General features: G+C 37.8%; 3 protein-coding genes across 4 annotated transcripts; 2 read left to right on the top strand and 1 right to left on the bottom strand.

Annotated features, from left to right (window-relative positions):
- Window positions 1-3,096: 3,096 nt before the first annotated feature.
- On the bottom strand, window positions 3,097-3,513 carry LOC141696382 (uncharacterized). Its single transcript, XM_074500531.1, has one exon. The coding sequence runs from the start codon at window positions 3,511-3,513 to the stop codon at window positions 3,097-3,099; it is 417 nt and encodes a 138-aa protein (XP_074356632.1).
- Window positions 3,514-12,510: 8,997 nt separating this feature from the next.
- On the top strand, window positions 12,511-16,197 carry LOC141697701 (APETALA2-like protein 3). Of its 2 annotated transcripts, XM_074502204.1 has the most exons (10): window positions 12,511-13,173; window positions 13,504-13,529; window positions 13,632-13,662; window positions 13,760-13,847; window positions 13,948-14,093; window positions 14,311-14,355; window positions 14,471-14,574; window positions 14,656-14,789; window positions 15,053-15,145; window positions 15,704-16,197. In XM_074502204.1, the coding sequence occupies exons 1-10, from the start codon at window positions 12,674-12,676 to the stop codon at window positions 15,950-15,952; spliced, it is 1,416 nt and encodes a 471-aa protein (XP_074358305.1). In that variant the 5' UTR covers window positions 12,511-12,673; the 3' UTR covers window positions 15,953-16,197. The 2 variants fall into 2 exon arrangements, with proteins under 2 accessions (XP_074358305.1, XP_074358306.1); XM_074502205.1 differs by lacking the exon at window positions 14,311-14,355.
- Window positions 16,198-17,684: 1,487 nt separating this feature from the next.
- LOC141696381 (uncharacterized) lies at window positions 17,685-18,533 on the top strand. Its single transcript, XM_074500530.1, has one exon. It carries the CDS (start codon window positions 17,685-17,687, stop codon window positions 18,531-18,533), a length of 849 nt encoding a protein of 282 aa, XP_074356631.1.
- The last annotated feature ends 70 nt before the right edge of the window (window positions 18,534-18,603 follow it).

The raw sequence follows: 18,603 nt of genomic DNA, 5'->3' as shown, positions 1-18,603 counted from the left end.
TCTTTGATCTGGGTCTTTTTGTTTTTCCTGATGATCCGGATCAACGTCCATTTTGCTTTTTTACTTGTAGCTTGTTTGCATCAAATATTTTCCCATGATCCGGATTATGGTATATTTAGCTTTGTTTTCCTGATCCGGGCTTATTGCAGTATTTTCTTCCCGGTTTTGGTTGCTTTCTTCGGTATATTTATCATGCGCAGATATTTCTCTTTTCCCATTTTTCAGGTTTGCCTCATTACAACCCTTCATCCAGAGCAATAATTTCTAGTTCAGCTTACGCAGCAGCTTTTAATTCCCTTGGACTGGCGTATAAGAAAACTAAAGGGGCCCCTAGGACTGGATCCGGGTCTGCGGACGCAGAGGGCGGGGCCGAGTCTTCTGCCCCCCAGAATGTGGCTGATTCGGTCAATGCACCCTTGGCCGAGGATCCGGACATCCAAGAAATTTCAGAAGATGATCCTCCTTCAAAGAAGAGGAAGTCCGCCCCGGGAAAGCCTCCCCGCGGGAAAGGTGTTGTTTCGGACCGGGTCGTCTGTGATTCGGAAGGGAAGGGCCTGGACGGGGGTCTCATCAGGATAGGGACGAAGAGCCTGGTCGACCTAGCCGGGTTCATGTCTAGTATTTCTTCCCAAGACGACTATGAGGAGGTGGAGGGATACGGTATGGCTGCTGCCTTGAAAAGGGTAACCGGGCAATGGGGACAGGTATCCAAAATTTCCATGCCTTAGGTTCCGGGTTGCGTCCCCCATTTTTTGTACTTAGTCGACTTCTGTCTCTTTTTTTTCTTTTTCAGCTCGGGAGTGCCATATCTATCTGCTCAGATGTTGCCTACACGGAGGTCCGGGAGGCCAACAACCGGACCAATACCGAGAAGATAAGGGCTGATACCTTGCAGGGAGAGTTGGAGGAGGCCCGGGAGGGATTCCGGGTGATGGAGTCCGGGCTGAATGAGAAGCTCAAGGCTGCAGAGGACCGGGCTGATGGACTTGCCCAGGAGGTAGAGAGGCTCAAGGCCGAACTCGCTGCAAAGGAGAACTTGAACAAGGAAGCTATAATTGCTGAGTTCAAGGCCAGCGATGTTTATGACTTTGAGGTTGCTCAGGCCGGGGTTCCTGAAGTCCGCAGATCTGGGGTCGTCGTCGAGCGCCACATTAAGATCGACCCCTTGGCGTCCTGGGAGAGCTTCATCCAGGAGTTCCTTGCTGCCAAGGCTGCAGTGGAGCAGGGTCAGGGGGAACCGGAGCCTTATGACGGCCCCAGCCCCAGTTTCCTCTAGATCCGGACCAGCTTTGCTAATCTTCTCGGGCCCAGCCCTTGTAATTTCTTTTTCTAGGATTTCCAATTCTCGTACTTTGATTTGAACTATTTGTAATATTTGGATTTGTCCCGGATTGATGGCAATCCGGATCCTGCTTTAAATTTTACTTCCGTTGCCTTGTACTTTCCTTCCATTGTAGAAAATATTTGATTGTCTTCCATCTGTACTTTTTATTTTTATGAGCAATCCGGATCCTGGCTTTATTGCGCAAATGATCCTGATCCGGGTTGTGGCTATGGCCCCTAACCCGGATTGGGTTTATATCAGGGTTGTTCCGGGTATGGAGCCTTATCCGGGTTGATGTTTGCTTTTATGCTTAAGTACATAATGGTTGTTTTTAACCGGATTCGAATGCTTATCCAGGTTGATTTTGATTTCAAATTTGATCTCAATCCGGGTATAAAACCCACCCGGGTTGATTTTTGCTTGTTTGCTTTATGTACTTGGAAAATATAAGTGCATAATGGTTGTTTCTAACCCGGATTCGAATGCTTATCCGGGTTGCTTTTGCTTTCAAATTTGCTCTCAATCCGGGTATAAAACCCACCCGGGTTAATGTTTTCTTGTTTGCTTTATGTACTCAGAAAATATAAGTACATAATGGTTGTTTTAACCCGGATTCGAATGCTTATCTGAGTTGATGTTTGCTTTTGAATTTGATCTCAATCCGGGTATGATACCGTATCCGAATTGATGATTACTCTATTTACTTAGAAATTTTCTAAGCAAATAGTGGCTGCTTTTGTTTTATGCTTTGAATCCGGATATTAGACTGTATCCGGATTGTTTGTTGCTTTGTTTTCTAGTAATTTAAGAGTAATAACTTTATAAGAAAGGAAAATTCTTTTCATTGAATTGAAAGTTTTCTTCATACAAAATATGGTATCATAGATTGGTTGCTTGCCATAGGCTACAAGTTTTGGTTGCTTTTGGTTGCTTCTTCTACTGATAAAATTTTCTGAGCCTGAGTCCATGCCATGTATTTGGTACTTCAGACTCATCCATGTTCATGAGCTTGTATGTTCCTGGCCTTAGAACTTCCTTGACTTTGTATGGTCCTTCCCACTTTGGCATTAGCTTTCCAGTGTTGGTGGGATCTGAAGCTTCCGTGTCTCGAAGGACCAGGTCTCCAATTTGAAAGTTTTTGACCCGGGATTTCTTGCTGAAGTGCTCTTTTGTTTTCTCTTTATACTTTTCCATTCTTGCCACTGCCTGGTCTCGAACTTCATCAATTAGCTTAATATTCGTTCTGAGCCCCTCCTCATTTTCTATCTCATCAAAGTTGATTGCTCGATGGGAGGGGGATCCTACTTCAATTGGTAGCATGGCTTCAGTTCCATAAGCCAATTTGAAGGGGGTTTCTCCTGTGCTTCTCGGGGGCTTGTCCTATATGCCCAGAGTACGTTAGGCAATTCTTCTGGCCATTTGGTTTTGCTTTCCCTGAGCCTTTTCTCGATCCCCCGGAGAAGTATTTGATTGGTTACTTCGACTTGGCCATTCCCTTGAGGGTAGGCTACAGATGACTTCTTGTGCCGGATACCCCGTTCTTGAAGGTAGGATTCGAATTCTGAACCAACGAACTGTGGTCCATTGTCTAAGACCAGTACTTTCGGGATCCCGAACCTCATCAGAATGTTATCCATGAACTTGATGCAATCTTGCTGGTTTATTGTTCTCATTGCCTTTGCTTCTACCCATTTTGTCATATAATCAATTGAGACTAGTAAGTACCTGAGGCCTCCTCTGGACCTGGGGAAGGGTCCCATGATATTAATGCCCTATACAACAAATGAGATTGGTGACAAGACTGAAGAGGGTATGACTGGGCTCATCCGGGTGACATTGCTGAATAACTGACATTCCTTGCACTTTTTCACAAATTCTATTGCATCCTGGTGAATAGTTGGCCAGTAGTATCCCTGTCTTATGATTTTGTGAGCTAGGGCCTTTGCGGACACATGATCCCCGCATATTCCTTCATGAACTTCCATAAGACAGTACTGTGCCTCTCCTGGGCCTATGCACTTTAGGATTGGGGAGGAGAATGTCCGGCAATAGAGTATACCCTCTTCGATGAAGAATTTTGAAGCTTTTGCTTTTAACCTTTGAGCCTTCCCTTTATCCTCCGGGAGCTCTCCCTTCTCCAGGTAGTTAATAAATGGAGTAATCCAATTCGGACTGTTGTCTATTTCCATGACCTCTTCAGACTCTATGCTCGGTTTCTGCAATTCTTCGAAGTAGACGGAGCAATCCAGGTCTGATGAATTTTGAACAAGTTTAGATAGTGCATCAGCTTCTGAATTCTCCTCTCTGCATATTTGGATGACTTGGGTTTTTGGTATAGAGGCGAGGTAGCTTTGGACCAAAGCCTGGTACTTGGCTAGAACTGGATCCTTGGCTATGTACTCGCCATTTATTTGCTTTACCACGATCTGGGAGTCGCTGTAGATTTTGAGATCCTGGATCCTGAGTTTCTTGCTAGCTTCAACCCTGAAATCAAGGCCTCGTACTCTGCCTGGTTGTTTGTTGCTGAGAAGCCAAAGGAGATTGCTGTTTGGATTATGAATCCTTCTGGGCTCTTTAGGATGAGCCCGACCCCTGATCTTTCATTGGTTGAAGAACCATAAACTTTGAGAGCCCAGGCTCCTATGTCTTGATCAATGTTTCTTCCAGGGCCAATGCTCATGGGCACAGGCTCTTCTTCGGGGAAATTACATTCTATGATGAAATCAACTAGAGCCTGGGCTTTGATTGCTGTTCTTGGAATGAAACTCAAGTTGAACTGACTAAGCTCAACTGCCCAATTCACCAATCTTCCTGAGATATCTGGCTTGTGTATTATCTTCCTTAAGGGTTGGTTAGTTACAACCCGTATCTCCCTTCCCTGGAAGTAGTGTCTTAGCTTTCTGGATGCTATGACCAAGGCAAAATCAAACTTTTCTAGCCTCGGGTATCGGGTCTCCGCATCTTTTAGCACTTGGCTCACATAATAAACTGGTTGTTGTTTGCCGTTCTCTTCCCTGATCAAGGCTGCTTCAACTGCCAGGGCCCCTGCTGATAGGTAAAGGGATAGGGGCTCCCCGGGCTGGGCTTTGGTGAGCACGGGGGTTGAGAAAGGTATCTTTAGATTTCTTCAAATGCTCTTTGGCATTCTGGGCTCCAATTAACTTCTCTCTTATTGGTTGCTCCTTTTAACAGGTCAAAGAAGGGTAGGCATCTCTCGGCTAACTTTGAGATGAATCTTCTGAGTGCAGCCAATGATCCTGCTAGCTTCTGCACGTCTTTTTGTGTTCTGGGAGGCTTCATCTCTTGGATTGCCTTTATCTTTTCTGGGTTGGCTTCAATTCCCCGGTTGCTTATCATGAATCCAAGAAATTTTCCTGCCCCTACTCCGAATGTACATTTTTCTGGATTGAGCCTGAATGAGTGTTTTCTTAAGTTGTCAAAGCATTCTCTCAGGTCTCCTATGTGCCCGGGGATGCTTGTAGACTTTGCAATCATGTCGTCGACATATGATTTCAGGTTCCTTCCAATCTGGTCTTTGAAGATTTTATTTATTGCTCTTTGATATGTTGTTCCCGCATTAGTCAATCCGAAAGGTAGCATCACATAGGCATAGACCGCCCTGTGGGTGATGAAGGCTGTCTTTATGATATCCTTGGGGTTCATCTTGATCTGATTGTACCCCGAGTAGGCTACCTCATAGTCTCCCTTGATTTCTCCTACCCCGGTTGGAGTTGGGAATTTGATTTTCAAATGTGATATGGAGGTGATTGCTTGGATCCTGGTCAGGGCTGAGCGCCCGATTATGCCGTTGTAGGATGAAAGAGTATTGATCACGTAGAACTTTATCACATGGGTAACTTGGTTTGGGCCTGATCCAAATATGTTTGGCAAGTCTAAAGTTCCCTGGATCGGGACCAAGTTGTTCCCGAACCCATACAGAGGGTCCTCTTGGCATTCATTGGAGCGTACGCTCCCAAGCTTCATCCTATCCACAGTATGCTTGAAGAGTATGTTTACTGAAGATCCATTATCAATTAGCATCCTTCTTACTTCGTTGTCAAAGATATCTAGTGTTACAACCAAGGCTTCGTTGTGATTCGGGTTGACTCCTTCATAATCCTTGCTGCTGAATGAGATCATCATCTCCGGGTAGGATTGGACGGAGAACACCTCATCTCCTGAGCCCGGGCTCCTAGGGGGAAAGTGTGACCCTCTTAGGACCACATTTACTATATTCTTACCCTTCCTTTGCCTTTCTTCTCTTTGATTTGTCTCCCTTGAGATGTATTGATTCAGGTTGCCTTTCTTGATTTGATCTTCAATGAAGTATTTTAAAGAGAGACAATTTTCAGTCTTGTGCCCATAGGTTTCATGATAGTCGCACTGCCTGTTGTAAGGCCTGCTCTCTAGGGGAGTCTGCATTGGCTTTGGAGGATAATATAATGGCTTTCCCTTGATCTCATTCAGTATTTCTTCCCGGGTCCTGTTTAGTGGTGTCCACTCTGGCTCTTCCCTAGGCTCCCTTGCCTGCCTAGGTGGATCGGGATCGCTTTTGGGTTCTGTCTTCGGACCCAATCTTTGAAATATTGGAGTATTTTGTACAACATTTGTCTGCTGGGTTTGGTTGCTTTATTTGAACTTTTTCTCCTGATGGTAACCCCCTTTCGGTTGGTCATCAAAGATTTGTTCCTGTTTCCTCCATTCCGAGTCATTCTCATCGCCTGGAGAACGTCTGTTTCTTTTATGAACCGGGCTGCCATAGAATAAGTAACGGCCAAGCTTTGGGGCTCTTTGTTTATCAACTCCACAATATACCTCTCATTGTGTTCTGGATCTAGGTTCCTTCCAAATATGCTTAGAGCCTCCCTTTCATCGAGATTCGAAACTTTGTTGATGGCTTCCTAGAACCTCCGCATATAGGCTGAGAGTGCTTCGTTATCATACTGGCGGATTGTCTCCAGGTGGCACATGTGCATTTCATGTGTTTTATTGGCTCTGAATCTTTTAAGGAAGACTCCTCTGAATTCTTTCCAGGAGTGGATGCTTCTTGATGGGATTCTGCTGAACCATCTTTGAACCCCCCTTTGAGGGTCGAGGCGAAGAATCTGGATTTCGTTAAGTCATTGTAATAATATATCTGAGCTATTTGTTCGAAGTAGTTGAGGTGCTCTTCCGGATCCCCCAATCCATCGAAAGAGTCGAAGTTGTAGTGTTTGAGATTTTTCTGTCGAGGGATGGCTTCTAGGGAGTGACTGAAGGGCGTGAGGGTCTCCCCAACTTCCAACCCGGAATCTTTCTCCATTTTTCTCTGGAGCTCGTAAATCATGTCTTTAAGATCTTTCTGGCCCTCCTCTTCGTCATCAGAAATGAGTTCGAGGGTAGGGTCCCTCCGAGTTCTTTTGCCTCTTGTTTTATCTAGGAGCCTCTCCTCCTCCAGCTGTATTCTTTTCTGAATTTTTTGCTCCAGCTTTGCCTCTTCTTCCTTTCTTATCTGTTCTCTGATTTCTTCTAACTTTTTCTTTCTGGTTGCTTCTGTCTCCTTCTTACTAGGCTCTTTTTGATTCTTCTTTGCCTTAGCCCCAATTCGGTCGAAGACAGATCTCCTGGATTGCTGAGAGTCCCCGAACTCTTCTTGCTCATCACCTTGTTCAAATTCTATCTGAGCCCGGGCTTGTTCATCTCTGTAGAGCCTGATTGCTTCAGCAAGTTCATGGCTTATTAAGTTAGCCATATGCTCCTCTGCAACTGGAATATTGGTGTACTTGTACTGATTGAGCTCTATGACATTTCTAGCATCCCTGACCGGGGTATGCTGCGTCAGTGGTTGCTCCTGGAAGGTCTCCCTCTCTCCTCCAGGTTCTTGAACTTGAGAGGGGTCTTGATCCTGAATATGGGTACTGGCGGAGGGCCTACTAGCTGTACAAACAACTGACCAAGATTTGAGGCTACAAATGTGGATCTGAGGTTGCTTTTTTGCAGATTACAAAAAATTTCCAGAATAACAACAAACAAACTTTCTGGGCTTTACTAACAATAATACTAAAAAAGGATAGCAGGCTCTAGAACACAAAGAAAATATGCAAGTTAAAGCAGTTCTGGGTTTTAAAACTATCAAGACTATTAAACCCCAGGCTTGAAGACTATCAAGATTATCAAACCCTAAACAACCAAAATTAACAAACAAGAGCGTGCTCATACAAACGTGGCCTAAAGTAACGAGTGCACACAAACGTGGCTAAAATGAGCATTCATATTCAAGAAAGGTTATGGTTGCTTGTGTTCTTACAGGCTTAAAAGTGGACTCTCTCAAGAGTTTGCTGATGAAGATGAATCCAGGGGCACCGAGACCCAAGGATGGAGCGCCCCTCCTTCTAACGCCAAATGATAACTCCGGTGAGCGGGCGACTCCGTCCGACGCCGTTCCTGGACCTTCAGGGTATAAGTGAAGTGTAGCTGCTGGTTGGGCGCCTGCAAAACAACACCGGAAGGGGGGTTTGGCTCCTACGGCGCCTCCGTTATAAGAATAAGAACATGGTTTTGGAGAAGATGAAGATGTATGTATGTAATGGAAAGGCTGCTGTGTGTGTATGAATATATGAGAGAGAGTGAGTGTGCAAGATTGTGTATTTTTCCAACCCCTAAACCCTTCAGCCTTGGGGGTATATATAGCCCAAAGGTAGGGTTTAGGGGTAGTTACCTCTAAATCTGGGCTATTGGATCTTGGGAGCGGAGGACGCCTGACTTGAGTGGATCGCTTACACGTGTCTAGGGGAGGACCACCTCCAGAGTGTCCCAACGGCCTTCTGACACGCGCCGTGCTTGTCTGGTGTGTTGGTTGTTGATAGCTGTCATAGTCACGTGCCCACGTGCCCTTCCTTGGCGGGTTGTGGGATGTGCATGTGTTTGCTGGGACCCCCCTCATGGTGGTCTGAGCCCTGATCCGGATCCGGGTAGGCATTAGGTCCGGGTTCTGGGTTGGATCCGGATCCAGGTCATGGGACGGGCCCGGGCCTAGTCTCTCCATTTGATTGTTCTGGGAGATGGGGGTCTCGGTCCATCGATCGAGCCTGGTATCCTTTAGATCAAAGTTGAATCCTAGCCGGGTCTCTTATACCCTATCACTACTTTTGCAAATGGTACTATAAAAAGTGTTGCACCATTCTTTATCTTATTAATGCGGGATAAACCCACACAACCCATTTTAAACTATTAATTTAATTGCAATTTCTATATGGATTATATTAAGAAAATGATTTAGATTTCAACTTAAAAGTTTAAGTTCTAATATCAATGATCAATTTTTGACAATTAATTTTAAAAAATTGCATCAAAAACATGTGTAAATCATATTTCAAATTTTTCATAGTTTGACATAAGTAATATCACTTATGGAACAAAGAAATAATTTTTTTTGTTGTTGTTAAATGCGTAGTCTTTTCAAATTTGAATAATATTCATTTAGAGAGATTTTCATTGTTTACTTACTATTCAAAAGAATTTGTTCGATCTATAAAACATGACAACTTTCTTGCAAATCTTTGTGTGCCCATTTAGAGGATACTTGAACAGTTGAACGGTCTACATTTGGCATCTGCTGCCACTACCATTATTCCCTCCACAATAGAACGGGGTTTTGCCCTTCTCTCTCTTTTATTGACACCCTCGTAGCTGGTTTAGAGAAGGCTTATGAGCTCCAGATTATAAGTTCAAATCTGTTAAGAGATACGAATTCGTGGGTATGACTTACGAGTGTGCTAGTGGTTATTAGGATTAGTTGAGATACGTAAAAGTTGGTGCGGATACCGGATACCGGATTAATAAAAAAAATTAAAATTATTGAATGTTTTTTTAAATTTATTTCATAAAACAATTTTGTTAGAAAAGTGCCTAAATGAAATATTATTTTTCAAAATATTTAGTCAAAATTTCATATATTGATGAATCAAATATTTTTTTAAAATTTAATTTTGAATTTAAATATTGCTGGATCTTACTGTTAGAAGCCTCAATCTATTCGGGTTGATTTCAAATACATGTCGACTAGACCCGACAACTTTCCATATCGTGTACAAGCGTTCAGTGTACTTTCGAGTTTTTGTGTACTAAACCTTAAATCCAAACCCGACCCGAATTTGCATTCGTGTACCAATTTGGTGACACTAACCCGGAACTAATATATTCGTATTTACTCGTTTTAGTACACTAAAGTACACGGATTATATACGAAAAATATTAATTGTTAAAAAATGCAATAGATAATTAAATGGTGAAGTAGCCACTCACGTAGTCAAGGGAAAATGAAATATATTTTAGTATTTATAAATATATATATATATGTTATTTAGAATATGTAAAATTCATATTTGGTATTTAGTATATATATGTAAAATATATATTTTCAAAAATTTAATTATTTATTTATTTCGTGTACTTTCGTTCCGTGTCGTGTATTTATATTGGAAATCCAAACCCGACACTAATTATATTCGTATTTTTTTGATGTTTGGTACCCAAACATTAATTATTCGTATCGTTTTGTATCGTATTCGTGTATAGTATACCAATATTATCAGGTATAATGTCGAAAATGGTTGACTTGTCTGATTGTCTAAAAGGTTCATTTTCCTCGAACATTGTTGTTTGCTGTAGATTTCATCTTTTAAACCATCGCCAGATTACAACCGCTAATATTTCAAACTCATGGCATGCATTGAGAATTTAAATGTTGGATTACAATTTTATTCTATTTTATATCCACTTGTGGGTCTCTAAATGTGCATTTTCATCATGTATGACATCACCTTGTATCAGGTTTGAACTCAGTGCTCGGAGAATATTCTAATAGTTCCCTCAAAAATATTATAAAATATAATATGTTATCAAGTTAAAACATGAACTTCAACAATAAAACATAATATAGAATCATGATAAATAAATATTGATAAATGAAAAATCTCGTCAAGTTAATTTATTTTGGTAAATAATCTCTTTAATATAGAATCTATAAGCAAATTTATAAAGACAATGTATTTTTAATATTCATAAATGAATAATCTCTTTAAACAAAGAAAATTTTATTATTCCGAATTTATTCATTTATAGAGGTCTAATCATATTTTTATTCCTTATTATTACTTTTTTTGACACCTTATTTCATATTATTATAATAATAATATATTTGAAATATAAAAATAGATGGAAGAGAAAAGAAGGGCGAAAAATGATATAACAATATATTTTTATTATTAAAAGTAAAATAAGGCTCAATTAATACTGCCTTAAAAATAGGACATTCCAGAAGTGTTATAGTATTTTAAAATATATTTAAATCATTAGTGGAGTTATGTTTTTTTGTTAATTACCCAAAATTTTGATTTGAACTTAAATGTCTCAAAAGCATTCAAACACCACTGCTCATCTATTCTTGGTAAACAAAAAAATAATTAAAATAGCTTAATATTTTTTTCATCTCAAATTAGTTATTTGATTCGATTTCTACACATTATTTAAAATGCCTTAACTGTATATTTTTATTAATTATTTTTAATATTTTTATGAATAAAAATTTAAAATTTAAATTTTATCCATAATTTTATTAAAATAATTTAAAAAAATATACGGTCAAAATCTCTAAATATACACATACTAATTTGGGACAGAGGAAGTAAACTACAATTTCTTAATCAATTAACAGAAGATGCTAGAACATGTTTTGGAAAACAAAACAAAAGTTCTTGAAATGGTAGAAGTCCTTAGGAGGGAAATTAGGGAAATAAATGTGATTAAACAAGCTTAAAGATGGAGTTAAAAATGAAAGAAAAAATTAACAATATAAATATATTAGTATATATCAATTTGAAATTCCTAATCAAGTTCCATTTTAAAGGTTTTTCATATAATAATGTATATTAGTGAGAGAATTTTGAATCACAAAATAGTTGTGAGAAGGACTCTGAATTTGATATCTTGAAAATGATTGGTGATGTAATGTTAACATAGAAAGAGGATGGAATGGTAGCCATAGGGTTGCTTGGCCTTTGACTAAAGCGAAAGGACAACCTTTTGCCATTTGGAAAAATATATAACTTAAATACATTTTATAAAAATATATAAAACAAGTGACTCATTTGTTATTATTTCACCGTCCATATTCATTTATACTCAAGTATGAAATTAAATATATAAAAAAACACAAATTTGTGAAATCTCAATTTTGAAAAATACTCTTGAAGAAATAGGCAACATTTTTACAAAATTTATACTTAATATCAAAAAATTATAATAACACATAAGTACGTATGTGATTATTTTTAAAATAAAGTGTAATACAATACTCAAATAATTAAGGCCTCCAACATCCAATATTTAACACAACTATTTTTATATATTAAATTTTTATAAAATATATTCTTTTAGTATCAAAATTTAGGAGAAGTCAAACAATGGAAAGGGTAAATAAAAGTACTTAGAATGAGTAAATTAATGAAACAAACAACTCATTACCTATGAACATATCTGCGTAGTACAACGTAGTACTTCCTTAAGAATGAAAACAAACGACACTTATAATCTAACTTTATTTCCTTTTCTTATTGTCATTGACAATAACTTTCCTCTTTAGCAAAGCTATTTCTATGAATTAGTTTATAGTCAATTGTTGTTTGGGACCACCTCATGTATAAACAAGGAAAATATGCATACAATAATTGCAAGTGGTCCTTTATTAAATACTCCCATTTTAGGATATGTGTACACCACTGGTTGTTTATGTTCAGAGATATCAATGTTATCTTCGTCCATTTTGGTGTGTTTGTAACCAATAAGAACATACCACGTCATCCCGTTACCAGTTATAGATATAAAATGTTTGTTTTCTTTTTATTACAACCTTAGCTAACATCAATGTTACTTTCAGGAACCATCAAATTTTGTAAATATTTACATTATTATTTTTAGTATTGCATAATTTACGTAATATTATTTTAAAAAATTATTCATCATTCTAGTCATAATTTCAAATATTTTAATCCATGACTTTTAAATATTATAAAATATCAAATGGAAGCAAATTAATAAAATACCAACATAACTAACAAAAAAATAAATTTTAAACATAATTTTTAATTAAAATCTTCATTAATTCAATTAACATTTTATTTCCAAAATATCTTCCTCGTAGATCCCCACAAGTGGTGTGGAGTAAAATGCAACTTATAAGCAATCCTACATACTTGTAATTCTCCTCTCATATACTTGTCTTAAAATCTGCACTTTCATTTGCAACACTCGGATCATCCAGATCCGATCTCTTTATAAATCCGAACCGGTTTATTACAAGAACATACAAACATGTTGGATCTTAATATAGACACAATCTCAGTTCAATACAAAACTAATGATCACCATAATTCGGTTACTCCAAATGTTCTAGAAGCTTCTGTTTCCGACACTTCCGTCTCCTCCGTTGTCAATGTCGACGAAGCTCCGGCGAGCACCGGCGGCGATGCCGTCGACTCAAACTCCTCATTCAACTTCAACATGATGTTTCAAAAATGTGATAGAAATGTTGGTAGTTCGCCGGAATTGCAGCTTTTTCCGGTGATCGCAGGTGAATTGAGTAACGAAAAGGCGTCGTCGAAGTCGTTGATGAGGCCGCAGTGGTTGAACTTATCGGTTCCTGAGGTGCCGGTTGATTATCGGTTGAAGAGAATTGAGGAGAAGCCACCGCCGGTGGTTGTGCAGCCAGCACCGGCGGCGAGGAAGAGTCGGAGAGGACCGAGGTCGAGGAGCTCGCAGTATAGAGGTGTTACGTTTTATCGGAGAACTGGTCGTTGGGAATCACATATATGGTATTTTCTCCATTCCTATTTATATGTTATTTTCGTCAAATTAACTAAATTTTGACCGTAATTTTGTAACTGTTGATCGGAGTTTATATAAAGTGCTATGCAAGTCATTTCTATTTATAGATGTATAAGTCATGTATCAAATGTCTATTTATGTATACATGATGGATTGATTGTACTTTAGTCTATATGTGTTACTGTATTTTCTACTTAGTAATATGATGTGAAATAAAATTGTTCACATTAATAATTGTGATTTAATAAGTTTTGGTTTAGTAATATGTTTTAATTGGTGATCTTTTTTCCTTTTCTTTTTTTTCATAATTTGTGTAGGGATTGTGGGAAGCAAGTTTACTTAGGTAAGCAGTTGATTGTGTCTAAAATGGTTTTAATTTAATTGATCTACAAATTTAATTTGTGTTTAATGAGTGTTTTTCTTGTGGTGTTTGTTAAATTTATAGGGGGATTTGACACTGCTCATGCTGCAGCTAGGTGAGAGAGAGTTTATTTTAATGAATAAAATTTTGTTGAAGAAGTTAATGTTATTTTGGAATTTTGGGTTTGCTAAAATTTGGATATTGCAATTCAGAGCTTATGATCGGGCTGCGGTTAAATTTCGGGGAATTGATGCTGATATCAATTTTACGATTAGTGACTATGAGGATGATTTGCAACAGGTAATAGTAACAGAGATCAAGGTCTTCTTTATTAATCCAACATGATATTTGAATGGTAAAGTTCAGAATTTGATGTAAGTTCGTATAATTTGATCTACAGATGAAGGACTTGACGAAAGAAGAATTTGTCCATATTCTCCGTCGCCAGAGTAATGGATTCTCACGCGGGAGCTCAAAATTCAGAGGGGTGACCCTGCACAAATGTGGCCGCTGGGAAGCTCGAATGGGTCAACTACTCGGAAAAAAGTGAGATTCACAGTTTTAAAGTGTTATTGTTAGTATTAGTTAAATGATGTTATCGCAATCAAAGAATGTATGCTATTGTATTGATTTGTGTCTTGAACTATGATATGGCTATTGGGAATGTGTTCTACATTCTGGATGGTTTATTAGGGAGTTCCTAAATTTCCAAAGAAATAATCGGAAGCCTTTTTATCCACTAGATTACAATGCTTGATTGCAGGTATGTGTATCTTGGACTGTTCGACAGCGAAATAGAAGCTGCAAGGTCCTTGTGATCACAATTTATATTCCTTGAAATGAGAATAACTCAACTTTATAATCTCAGCTTCTTCTTGGGACTATAATCCAACAAAATCTTCATTTTCGTTTTTGTGATCTAGGGCTTATGACAAAGCTGCAATCGAATGTAATGGACGAGAAGCAGTGACTAACTTTGAATCCAGCACCTATGAAGCCGAAGTTACTATGTCTAACTATATAAAAGGTACAAGTCAGACATAAGTTATGTTCAAGATATCAATGTAAGGATTTCTTTGTTAACTTTTTATCTATTCTATGGGTGCAGACAAACACCATGATCTAGAATTAAACCTTTCCATCCATTCCCCTTCTGGAACTTTGAAAGGGAATGATAATATCAGGAGTATGCAACTCCATGAAGCAACTTACGAATTGACGAATAGTGGGAAAAGATCAAAGGTGAATAGAAATTTCACTTCCCCTATCATCTTTTAGCAACATTAGATATTTTGATATTTCATTACTTTGGTCTGTTAACAAGAACATTTATATTATAAAAAAACAGAACATTTTAGACATAATATCTAATTTTCATACTAGTATTCACTTAGATGCCTTTAAATTTAATGGAACTAATACCATTGCATAGGCTGAGCCCTATGTGAATTTCGTTCAGTTTGGTTAACCTTTTTTGTCCCTTGTCTTATCTCTCTATTTCATAGGTCGAAAGCTTTGTTTCTGCTCCTGCAACAGTGGGATCGAAACAGCATCCTACTTGGCCTGGCATATATGCTGGATTCTCTGCAAACTATGAGGTAAATTTTTGTTTGTATATATATCATTAAATCTTTGATTGGTCACTTGAGCACAATAGTTGTAATATGTTTACTGAAGCCAATCATTATACAGTAGTGGACTAGCAGAAATTACATCAAAAAATGGTTAAAGATACTACTTAGGTTTGCAGATGGTTATTAACTTATCTGGTCCTTTTTCAAAAGTTGTAAATGTATATTTATTTGCTGCATGAATACATATACCTTCATCTATAGCCTCTTATAGAATTTCTTTCAGAAATTTTCCTTGCTCTTTTTAGAGTCCGTGATCCTATTAAACTTGTTGGATAGGAAGTAAATTGCCACATGATGGACATATATAACTGTGAGTGAGTATATTTCGCCTGCAATCTTATTTTCTACTGAAAACTTAATGAAATTGCAGAAAATGTAGTGTTCAACCCTTGTGATTTGTGAATGTCACATTTCTGGTATATAAGTTAATGGATTTAGCTAGGGATACATGGAGTAAATCACCAGTTCTGGTCCTTTAGTTGTCCCCGCGTATAATGATGGAGATGTATTGTTGTTCCACAGGAAAGGGCAACCAGAAAGCCAGAAGGCGAAGCTGGTCCTTCGCTAGGATTCACCAATTGGGCATGGCAAATGAATGGCCAGGGCATTGTCACCCCTGTACCAGTGTTTTCAACTGCAGCATCATCAGGATTCTCTTCTACAGCCCCGCTATTTTCAGGCACCCTTCTACCACCAAACGCCCAAAACAAGAAACTCTGCCTCTCGTCCCCTGCCAATGGATCTCCCTTATATTATGGTGGCAAAAACTGAAACAATTCAGCTGCTACAGCTAAAATGCTTGATGTTCCATTATCAGAGGTCAGCTTGTTAGAATAAGCTATTTGTTGAAACAACCAAGGTCTGCAAAGTTGGAATTCATTCATGTAAATTATACATGTAGCATCATCATTGATTGATATGATAAAATTTTAAATTCTATTTTGTAACTTCTGATGGACATATAATTGCGCATAACTTCAACTCGATTTATATGATCATTATCCGCAGCGATTCAATCTTCTTGTGTTCTGGCTATTAGATCATCTGCAATGGTGTTAATGGTGTTGGCCATAATTGGTTGCTAAATTGAACTGTAGAACAATATGAAATTATACTTCAATAGTATTGACTATATTGGTTAGCTATATTTTGAAAATAATATGTTATTAAAATTTTATGTTGTTATAAATAAAATATATTACTTCAATATGATAATAAATGGTTAATTTTTTTTACAAATTTCTTAGAGCATCTAGGTGATATAGCATATATATAATTATAGAAATTGTGTAAAAATAAATTGCTCTCCACTGGTACATTCCCATTAGTTAAAATTTTAGCCAAGCTCATCGTATTGGCCTAATTGTTGAACCACTAGAGACCCTGTAACATAGCTCCACATCATCTATTACCATATTGAAATTAAATAATCTATTTATAACAACTTGAATTAAAATTAACATACCATTTTTATAAGATAGCCAATCATTATAGACACCTCCGTTAAAGTACAACTGCTTACATGTTCATTAAATTTTAGATAATCGGTATTTTATATCATTTTAGCCAACCCCATTGGAGATGCTGTTACTGGTCTGTAGTGGTTCAACAAATATAACTAGGATCAAGAAGTTGACTATATTTATAAATAAGGGGAATGTACCATTAGAGATGGAAGTTTTTAACATAATCTCTATATTTTTTATTTATAATATGTATTAATAATTTTTAGCTAAGTATTCTACGTGGTTGGAGATACTCTAAGTTGCGTATGTAAGCCACTGGTCGAGTTACAAGAAAATCCAGTATAGCATGAATTGGTATTTACCCAAATACCCGGACAAAAATATGATCGAGTAGGGAGGATGACTGGGTAATTATTAATAATGTTTACACTTGGTATTGAACCTATCACATGTGTTTATCAATAGTGTGCTTATTAGTCACATCGCACCACTTATCATCTAGCAATCATGTATCATAACAGAAAGATGTGCAGCTATATATAGGCTTGAATATTTCAGATCTGTAACTAACTTTTTCTATATAACATTTTACTCTTTCTTTTCTATCTGTAACACAAAATCTTCTTCTGCAATATGTAAAACCTGAACAATGCTTTTCATTGATTCTGTATGATCTGTTGCAATGGATGTGGTGTTAATATCAATCTTTAGATGGTATTAGAGCTATCTTCCGCATCTGCACTAATTTTCTACGAGTTTTTATCGATTTTCGTCATCGATTTGTGAGTAATTCATCCTTTTTTATGATTAATTGCTTAAGTTTCGATGATGTTTTGATGATTAACCTGATGCTTGTTATAATCGTTAAATCTGATATGTTTTACGAATAGTTTTCTTGTGATTCCATCCCTATCTCCATTAAACCTTGTTTTTCAAGCTCTCTAGCTTTTCGAGATATATCTGCTTCATTAAATCTGTTGAGATTACTCAGTTGAATGTCTCACTGTTATTCATATGCTAATGTTGTGTTAAATAATATGAACACCTCTCAAAACACTGGATCCAATTCAGTTCCATCTATCGATAATACCCAGAATGATACACAAACTCAATCACAATCTATTGATAATAATTCTCATCCTCTGTATCTTCACAATAATGATCAACCTGGTATAATTCTCATTTCCAAAAAGTTAATTGGATCTGAAAATTACGCTTCCTGGAAGCGTTCTATGCAAATTGCTCTCTCATCGAAGAGCAAGTATGTCATCGTCAATGGAGAATTTGTTGCTCCTGCTGAATCTTCACCGTTGTTTGCTCACTGGAAACGTGTTAACAATATGGTGATCACCTGGATCTTGAACACGGTATCTGATGAAATTAGCAACAACATGAATTATCTGGATAATGCTTTCACAGTTTGGAGTGAACTTAGTGAACGATTTTCTGCTATTACTGGCCATAAGTTCTATGAAACTCAGAGAGATCTTTTTCGACTAGAACAAGGTAATGATTCCATTGAGTTTTATTTTCACAAACTGAAGGGATATTGGGATGAAATTCGTGCATTGGAACCTGCAATTAACTGCACTTGTGGTGCCATTAAAGTCTGGGAAGCAAATATTAAAAAAACCAGATTGATTCAGTTTTTAATGGGACTGCATTCAAGCTATACTATAGCTCGTGGACAATTATTGATGATGACACCATGGCCATCTGTAAATCAGGCTTTCATGCTTCTTAAGCAAGAAGAAAAGCAAAGGCAAACTCAGAATTTTGTTGGTTCTCCTGTTGCTATGATGGTTAACATGTACAAACCGGTCTCATCTAGTAGTTCAACTTATGTGCCAAATAGATTCAGTAACAGACCTGCTCATCCTGTTTAAGAGTGCAGTCACTGTCACATTAAAGGGAACACTAAGGAAAAATGCTATAAGTTGGTTGGATACCCTGTTG

Source organism: Apium graveolens, chromosome 11 (genome assembly GCF_009905375.1).
Source record: "Apium graveolens cultivar Ventura chromosome 11, ASM990537v1, whole genome shotgun sequence".
NCBI classification, from domain to species: Eukaryota; Viridiplantae; Streptophyta; class Magnoliopsida; order Apiales; family Apiaceae; genus Apium; species Apium graveolens.
Note: the sequence above shows the minus strand (reverse complement) of the source record. Positions and strands in the feature narration are given on the sequence as shown.

Excerpts from the sequence above, each read along its gene's own strand:
- LOC141696382 (XM_074500531.1), bottom strand. The coding sequence starts at position 3,513 with ATGGAAATAGACAACAGTCCGAATTGGATTACTCCATTTATTAACTAC.
- LOC141697701 (XM_074502204.1), top strand. The coding sequence starts at position 12,674 with ATGTTGGATCTTAATATAGACACAATCTCAGTTCAATACAAAACTAAT. Across the intron at positions 14,790-15,052 it reads ATAGTGGGAAAAGATCAAAG|GTCGAAAGCTTTGTTTCTGC; the intron begins GTGAATAGAAAT and ends TCTATTTCATAG. Across the intron at positions 15,146-15,703 it reads GATTCTCTGCAAACTATGAG|GAAAGGGCAACCAGAAAGCC; the intron begins GTAAATTTTTGT and ends GTTGTTCCACAG.
- LOC141696381 (XM_074500530.1), top strand. The coding sequence starts at position 17,685 with ATGAACACCTCTCAAAACACTGGATCCAATTCAGTTCCATCTATCGAT.